Consider the following 9,424-nt stretch of genomic DNA (forward strand, 5'->3'; position numbering starts at 1 on the left):
TATTTATGATTTTATATTAAAAAATCTTATAAACAACTCTATTCAGCCATTATAATACAAGAAATTATGATTTTCTTTTTCTTTTTCTTTTTTTACGTTATCTTGCCTTCTTGCAACTAAAACATGTAATTAAAGCTTCCCATGAAAACCAATTCGTCTTAAAATGCTCCTTCTTATCAAAAATATTATTAGACAAAAATTAAAAGATTGCCTCTTATATTATTTTCATTAAAAATATTAAAATAGCACTTAGTATATTGTTTATGACTAATTAATAACATGTTAAAATAAATTTATTCAACTTAATACAGCAACATATATATAAAAATATTTGTACCAACTTAGATAAAATTATTTGATTAAAATTATTGTAAATTAATTTTAATCAAAATAAAAATAATTTTAGTTTATATTATAGCAATTATAACTATAATTTTTACAATATTATTTAAATAAAAGTATTTTCTTGTTAACAAATAAGTTGATTGTATAAATATTTTTAGCAAAAGCAAGAATACAGTGTGCATCATAAATAATAATTGTTAGTATTCAAATTTTACTAGAAAATACCCTCAAGATCAGCTTTTAAAATCTGAAGTTTTATTTAGGGGTAAATAAAATCTAGATTAAACTAAAATAATCTACCGAATTAAGAAGTTTGATTAATGTTATGGGTCTGTATGACCTAGCCTAGAACGTCAAAGTCCTATCCACGTAGATGGCATGTCAGACGAAAGGAAGGTTGATTTGACGTCCTCACACCCTCGACCTGTTAACCTTGACTCGACGTCTAGATTAGGTCAAAGTCCTGCATCCCCTCGGTTTTCAGTTCAGATCTGGACCCAAGGCCTAACCTCTTGAAAATTCGACTCCTATGCTGCAGCCCACTCCGAGCTCTGATTCCAGACTATTCCATCAAATCCACCCAGCTTGACCACCTCAGCTCCTTATCTTGTTCAACTCAGGCATGAGTCCAACGCGAAAGGCAGCTCAAGTCGAGGGGTCCAATGCTTGACCTGGCAAGTCGACTTAGCTCGAGATCGACTAACCGATCTTTCTCCCAAGCTGAGTTTATTAATCTCGACCCTGAGCTGAGCCCCACCAAAGCCCCGCTCGATCATATTCCACCCCCCAATTTCAACCTATCCCAACTTGAGTTCCTTGTGCCGACCAAACGTCATTCCCTCAATGCCCTGCTTAACACTCGACTCACTCCGTTTCTTTTCCTCAGTCAGGTAAGTCGCCGCCAGTAGAATATAGGCTATCATGTGATGAGATGGTTAACCTACCCCTATTAATGTGGCATGATGACGTTGTATGATGATGAATAACATGATTTTTCGTTACTACAGCAACAATGTGACACTCTCCTTACTTGGAGATATATTCTCTCACAAAATCTCCCTTAGAAATATTTTCTTTAATAAAGTTTATATAATCCTTGCTCACCACCCGTATAGGTACGCATGATCAACACAGATCCTCAATTAACCTCACTACTTTGCTCCTTCTTCCTTCGTTAGACGAGAAATGATTTGAGCATCGGAGTGGTTGGGCCAGAGTCCCCTTGACTTCGACCTCACCTTCTCTCTGTTCTTGCAGTACTAGGGAGCTCACTCGGACCGTGGAGTCCGTCGTCTTTAATTCTCTCTTTCTTCAGCCTGATCAACTTGCTTGCCAAGTGGTGGTATCACGTTCGAAAGACGATCTCAACCAAAACAATTAAATCTATTATTTTGATTTATGATTTATCAAAAAAAATTAATTAGTTAGACAAACGAGAAAAAAAAATCATCTGTCTAATATTAAAAAATAATAATAAGGGGCTGCAGCGTTTATTTATTATTATTATTATTGCCCGAGTATTCTTCCTTTTGGCCCTTCTCTTCTCTTCCAATGCAGCAATCAAACGTCCAAATCGAAACTGCAGAAACAAACAACATTGCTCGCATATATACGATGTAGAATACCAGCAGAAAAATTCCAGAGGCGGCACACTGTTAACGTTCTCTCCTAAGCATGGATTCATTCCAGTTCATCTCTTTCCAACAGGTCGCTCGCCACCATCATTTTTACATCCATCACGATCAACAAATTGTAATCAATGATTAATTATTAGCGAATATCCCTCGAAGGCTTCAAGAAAAACCAGCTCCTGACAAAAGAAATTGTCAAGAAGCGCAAGATCGATTATTGTTTTTTTAATAAGAGCACTCCTCCTCTTGTGCGCATCGATCAAACATGGTCCAAGAGTCCTTGATTCCTTCTTTTCTGAAGTGGTTACCAGCCAGCGACAATTGCAGTAGCATCGGCCCTGAAGCAGTTCTTCTCCTCACAGGTAGAAGGAACACCGATCAAGGTTGGCTTCCTCTTCAAAGGCAACGACGACGACGACAATTGAAACGAGTTCACACGAGCGTTCTCGAGAGCTTCGTCCATGTCCATCTGCTCCCACCGGCACTCCCTGCTGCAGAAAGGAATGTCCCCTCTGCAAAACGAAAAGAATAAGAATGTCACTCCTCGGAATGCATATTAATTTCCTGATCAGTCTCAGTAGTCGATTGTTTGAGCGAACCTGTACATGAAGATGTCCTCGTTCCGGGGGATGCGCTTCTTGCAGAGGAAGCAAGCGTCGAGGAAGTGGTGGCGCCGGCTGGCGGCGGTGGCGGGGTTGACGTCGCCGGAGAACCTCAGGGACGACATGGTCTTGATGGTTCTTGGAGGAAGGAGGACTGTGAGCTTTGGGCTCTCTTCGCGGTCACTGAATTTCAGTCCAGTTGTTGAAGGTAGAGGAGCAGGATTGGCGAGTTATATGGCTGCAAAGAGAAGGGAAACCCATGGGTGGAAAAAACTGGCAGTATGCAGGAATCCATTGGCTGGGCTTTGAAGCCTTCTCATTAAATGTATTTTTTTAAATTTGTTTGAAAAAAAGAGGAAAAATGGATTCCTAACTAAAATTCTCTCTTCATAAATATTCCTTGCAGGTTTTGGTGTCGCAAGCTGTTTTGTAAATCAGTTTGCTGTAAAATTATATCCATTTTGTAAATCCAAACAAAGAGAAAAAAAATTCACTTTGGTCAAATTAAAATTCATCACGCATTTGTGTTGATTTTGAAGTAGATTGTGGTCGATTTGAACTTGTAAATATATATACTGTGGAAATATTAGAATTTATCTAAACGGTTTATTTTGATAAAGAAGATTCACTGTGAATTAATCTGTGAGCTAGTTTACATATGCATTTTACCCAATTTTGAAGTCACGGCCAGATGTATAAATCAACTTGCTATAAAAAAAATATACAATTTTAACAACTTGAGTGAACTAATTTTAGAATGATTTTGATCAAAATTACATCATCTAAAAATAACTTTAACTAAAATTACTTTAAGGTGAACTAATTTTAATCAAAACTACTCCAAGGTGACACACAAAAGAACATTTCGATACTATTTTGATAAAAAAAATTTTAAAAATAAGTGCTCTTCTAACCGTATGGATGAAAAAGGGCATTTGATTTGGCTTGTGGATATTCTTTAAAGAAAATAACATTTACAAAGATATTTTGGGGAAAAAATTAAGTAGGAATATACATCTTTTAGTAAAATTCAACATTAACATTTATTTTGAGTATTTTTTTTCCTTGTAACTGAATCAAGCCAAAATTTGATTCAATCACAACTTGGCTAGTAAACTAGCGTGGTAGTTGAACTACATGTCCTTTTATTTGAAACAATACAATGCCCCACCTCCAAATTGTGTTTCTTGGATTGAATCACTAAGGCAAGTTGCAAACAAGTTGTGCAACTTGCAAATGGCCATTGAAGGTGAATGATCTAGTGATCTCAAGGAATCGTCTCAATCAATTATATTTAATTTTAATAACTACTCTAAACTAGAAGCTCATTGAAAATAATTCTTCTCTACTGAGGGCCTGATCTAGGTATTTTATTCATGAAATGAATGAATGCCCACGGCAATATGATGTGGACTGATCCTACGCTAAGAAGAATCCCACACCAACAGGCAAAACCACGTTCCCATTCCACTAAACCTGGTACGAATGGATTCTTGTATAGAGAACACTATCATCCAAATTGTTAAAAGAAAACAAATATCACAATCACTCTTCCTTCCCTCCACGCGCGCACACAGCAAAACCAATATAAAAGGACCCACAACTAGTATTATATATATTATTCCAGGATTCTCATTGTTCTTGTGCATCGTGCCACCCAATCACCATCCTGTTCTGCTGGACTTGTGCATCGTGCCACCCAATCACCATATTAAACATAAACAATTTGCTTAGAAACGATGAAAATCAAAATCAAACTACCCGAATTTAGCACACAGTTCAAGGCAACAGCAGCTTCAAATTGTAATATATTAGTTTTACTTGGATCGGACCACACCTGGAGACCAAATTGCAGTGGAAGTTTGTGACGATTGACAACATTTATTGGACCTGAAACGGGAACACTAGGGGAAAAAAAAGACGGCTCAATTGAGTTCTAACTCCATTAGACTCTGTTTGCTTCAATCTTGGCCCTATCTTGCTGTCGAAGCCTCTCACCCTCGCGGTTCAGATATTCTTGAAACTTCTCCTGTGAGTTCCATGGCAATTCAGTCGTGAACATAAAATGATTTGTAATGAAGCAACTCTTATGTTAATAGAAAGTGAGAAATAGGCTTTCATTTCTTGTATTTCAATCAAATGGAGAGGAATCTACAATTAGTATTTTATCAAATATACCATAAATACAAGTTTATACATGAGAATGAAAAAGCAAGTGTAGTTGGCAAAGAGCTTTGTTCTTATGTTTTGTGTCATTCTAAAGGTTCAATTAACAATCACTCTATTTCTAAAAGTTCAGAATTAAACAGACATATCAGATTATAAAATACAACTTTTATAATCAATTCACATAGACAATCAAGAAATAAAAGACAAAATTGACATATTCTGAGTTTTTCTAGAGTTGAACATTACAAATGACACAATTCATCCCAAAATTGCCAAATAGTTGGGAACATAATTGTCAAAATTAAGATTGATACTGGAATCAGATGGTCAAAATATGTCCGTATTGATCATATTGAATTGTAGAAATGAAATAATTCAAATTAATAAAAAGATCAAAAAAAGAGAAGAGGTAAATTCATATATGAGATAGCAGATGTTCTATCTTGGTATAAATGCATATTATGTTTCACTAAATATTAACAGCCACACAACATAAATAAAAATAGTATTCATTGAAGTTAGAATGATACTGCATAATATATGATCATAACATGAACAAAGTATCATATTACTCTTATCATCATCAGATAAATAATCAATATTATTATTTTATAAAATCATACTTTAGAAATATTAAATAACATTAAATTTGTTGATAATGTTATAACTATTAGATTATTAATAATCATATCAAACAATATAATATTATTATTCAATATTTTATGTTCTAGGGGATGGGTTCAATTGGATTCTAATCAGGGTTTTGTGGCCCTTGATTATTGAGATACTATGTTTCTTCTGATTCATCATAATCTGATACTAAACAAGATACAATGAGGCAATGATGAGGCACTTGGTCTAGCCAGTGGAAAATTGAGAACAATAGCAACAGTGAATAATTAAACAAGACAAGTTGTGAGTGATTGCAAGGCCAGAGATTTTAAGTTAGACTATAAGCAAGCGACAAAGACTTGCCTCCTCAAATATGTTCATTATGATTCAAGCTGGGAAACACACAAAAAAAATGATTAGAAAAATAAGTTTTTCACAATCAATGTGACTAAACCAAAATCCCATCAATTGCACTTGTTTTCTTATCAATTTAACCAAAATTCAAACAATTCCATATATGTTTCTAGTTTTTAGGGAGACTAACTCATATTCAAATATTTAGTTTTTAAACTTCCCAATTAACCTTCACAAGATGGTCAATTTCTCATTTACCGATATTAATCCAACTCAAACAGTCTCTTTTGGTTTGATATCACTAATTCTGATAGACATGGTTTGAACTCACAGCTTATTGTTCGTAATTTTCTTCTGTTACCTTAGTGAGGGTATAAATCTAACATTTTTCAAATCTGAAAAGTTTTCTTTTTGTTAAGGATGAGATTATACTGGGATGATGGTGTTGTAGTCCTAAGCTTCTCCAAGATAGAACAAATGATGGATTTGTTAGGGAATATGAATTTCATAATTTTTTAGTATTGGAATTCCACTCCTAGTTTTTTTATTATTCCTACATAGGGGAATATTAAAAATAGGGAACCTACTTAAGGTTTGGGTTATTCTCAAGTAACCGACCTGTGGTAATTAACAAAGCATTTCACCCACGTGCATTTGCCGTCATTAGCAAAATACCCATCTGCCATTACCGCCCATGGTTTTGAACAGCAGTCTCTTCACTGTTTTCTCTTTTGTCCTCAAATTTTCATGATAGCCCATCATGCATTCCCTCAAAAAGATTTAATTATCATGCTTATCTTGTGAATTTTCTTCGAATTAATCCAAGATAGTGTGATTCATTGACTCTACCAGGCAACACTCCATCTTTCACAAGTGAGAAGAATGTCATGCCAAAATTAAACTCCCTCCTCCGCTTCAAGTTATCAATGCCACCTAAACAATTGTCAAAGTAACTGAAGTAAAAAAGTTGACATATACACCATTGACACAATGATGTGCTTCTTCCATAAAGCCTCTACGACACCCCATGATTGTAGCACAAACCTCTCAGTCAGCCCCTGATTTCTTCAAGAGCCCATGGTGAGGTGCACTAGGCTTTGGGGCAGATATATCACTGTCTAATTGTCGCTCGAGCCAAGGCAGCATGATGGGCTTGACAACTATAACTTTCACTACATCAGATCCAACCTTGCTGATATAATCAAATACCATGTTCAACAAAGATGTGCAAGAGTGGCTGTCCTCTTTTAGTCAGTTTCTCCAATATTGAGTTTGATGAGTCCATCGTGGGGATGGGGATGCTTGATGTGAAGATATAATGGATAAAAACATATTGTGGAAGAAAATAATTCTATATGCATTTAAGTCTGATGACAACTTCATTTGGGTATTTACTTTTTTCAAACTGTGATAATGATTAGTAGCATCTACTAACATAGTGAAGTACTAGAGGAAAAGCAAGCTAAAATGACCCTATCCATGGGCAGACAAATTGTAATTTTCCCTTAAAAAATGGAATTGGAATTTGAATTTAATATAAACTTACAAGCTTCAAACAAGGTGTAAAGTGTTTTATACTTCAAGAGACAAGTTACAATAAGGTAAAAGTATTGTGTTTGTTTTATGCCCAATGAATAAACATTTTGGGGTTCTTGGTCAACCATAATCACTATGGCGATTGAACTCAAAGGCTTACCAATGTACCTAAGACCACTGATGTCTTCTTTTTGAGTGGATAAGTAAATTGACAAATATCTACTTCCTGTTATTTTTTCTCACCTCGAACTAAATATTGATCACTTAACCATGATCCATTTGTTTATATTTAACATAAAATAACATCAATAAGTATCCTAACAAAATATAACTTTTTTTTTATCTTCAGCTGTCCCTCAAGTCCTTGTATCTTACATGACCTTGTCATGGCTAACATTCCTTAAATGTATAGATTCTTATGTTAAGAGTGTAATAATCACCTCACATGCGTGTCAATTCACATACAAGAAACTAACTTCTCGTACTTGTGGTATCCAAATTCCTCACAATTTTAAGGCCCAAGTGATGACAAATACCAACCCCTAAAGGGAAAGAAATCACACCAACAACTAAATTTTACACGAAGATTAAATCTCATACCTTAGAACAACACATTATCTGGATTGGTTGGCGAATGTAGTACCGGTTAGCGGGGAATGGAGGGAACAAGGTATGCATAGATTTCGGAGATTTGAACAGATTGGTTGGAATGCAAGATCTTTTCCGTTAGTTGCCTTAATGGAAATAGAAGGAATCGACAATCAACTAGCTCGATTTCCCTAAAAGAAGGGGGAAACTACTTTTCCTACTTGTTCTGAACAGCATAAGAATCATTTTCCCCATATAAAAAAAATAGGTCGCAGCATCACTATCAACGAATTCAAATATCCAATGACTCAAAAAAAAAAACATGACCGAAAAATAATTGAAGAACAATAAGAAAACAGCCTGCGAAGACACACCTTGCCACCGAAGACGAAAATCCCGGCGAGGCCAGCAGTGGCGACGCTTCCCCATATAACCACCGTGGACGACAGCAGAGACCAGCTCCGGTAGATCATCTTTCCTCACCGCCTCTTTCTTTCTTCTCGCTCACTCTCTCTCCAATCTCGATCTGTTCATTCCCACAATTCTACTCCACTCCGCACTTTAATGGAACATAACCTAATTGGGCCGGGCCAACGAAAGGCAGGCCCATAATAGAAGACTCTTTAAGGAAAAAATAATTAGGGCAATTTTTTATAATAATTTAAAAATAGATGACTCTTTGACAATCTTATAAAAAATAAATGCCCTTTTAATTTCTTTTTGTCTAAATAACATTCACTTGCAATTATGAAAATGTTAATTGATTTCTCCAATATTAGACATAAGCATTCACCTTTACATCAAATCGGAATATTAAATCATGCATATGAACCTAAATTGGTAGGGTCAATCAGATTAACTAGACGATTAAAATAAATTAGTCAAATTGATTTTATTGGACCTCCCGTATTTATAATTATAAATGTCTTATGTTATTATCTTTTTTTATTCTCTATAATAAAAGTATTATCAAAATATTTCTCGATGGCGATGAGGGAGTTAGATTTGGCAGCACGAGGAAGGAGGGTAGCAACGAGAGAGGTGACGACGAGCGGATGACAAAGCATGGTTTGTGAGCCCGGGAGGGAGGTGCGGTGGCTCAGGGAGGGAAGGCGGTGAGATTGAGAGGCAAGACCTGTTATATTTGATAGGTGTTATAAAATAATCATTTTATAATTGTACTATTTATTGAATAAATAAAAAATTTATATTATTTGAGTGTGTATTTTCTATGTATTTAATTAGATTTTAAATTTATTTATTAAATATTTACAATATGATTTATAGCACGAGAGAATTTATGATTAAATTGTAACTAGTGAACATCTTTACATGTGTAATTATGAATATATTGAAATTATCCTTAGTTGGTGAATTGATGAGCATGAACGTCATCGATTCTGTTGGGACTAGCATATTTTAAATTTCTTGGTTTAACAAGCAGTTGTTCCTCACTGATTGAAGACATTGGATGTTGAGAGTTAAATGTGGATACTAGTTAAAGATAACTAGTTTATTAGAGTAACCTACTATAAGACTTCATATGGTTTTATGTATATGGAAATATGTCAATTAATATTTCAGTAC

At 35.0% G+C, this 9,424-nt stretch overlaps 1 protein-coding gene and 1 long non-coding RNA gene across 2 annotated transcripts; both read right to left on the reverse strand.

Annotated features, from left to right (window-relative positions):
• Positions 1-2,186: 2,186 nt before the first annotated feature.
• LOC141825657 (FCS-Like Zinc finger 2-like) lies at positions 2,187-2,825 on the reverse strand. Its single transcript, XM_074713040.1, has 2 exons — positions 2,576-2,825; positions 2,187-2,488 (listed from the first exon to the last, which is right to left on the reverse strand). Exons 1-2 carry the CDS (start codon positions 2,701-2,703, stop codon positions 2,281-2,283), a joined length of 336 nt encoding a protein of 111 aa, XP_074569141.1. The 5' UTR covers positions 2,704-2,825; the 3' UTR covers positions 2,187-2,280.
• Positions 2,826-4,313: 1,488 nt separating this feature from the next.
• LOC141825573 (uncharacterized) lies at positions 4,314-8,362 on the reverse strand. Its single transcript, XR_012601518.1, has 2 exons — positions 8,212-8,362; positions 4,314-4,607 (listed from the first exon to the last, which is right to left on the reverse strand). It is a non-coding gene; the product is annotated as an uncharacterized LOC141825573 (long non-coding RNA).
• Between the last annotated feature and the right edge of the window lie 1,062 nt (positions 8,363-9,424).

The sequence above is a fragment of the Curcuma longa genome, chromosome 3, assembly GCF_044706935.1.
Source record: "Curcuma longa cultivar G26 ecotype Majalengka, Jawa Barat chromosome 3, ITB_CL_G26_1.1, whole genome shotgun sequence".
Classification (NCBI taxonomy): Eukaryota; Viridiplantae; Streptophyta; class Magnoliopsida; order Zingiberales; family Zingiberaceae; genus Curcuma; species Curcuma longa.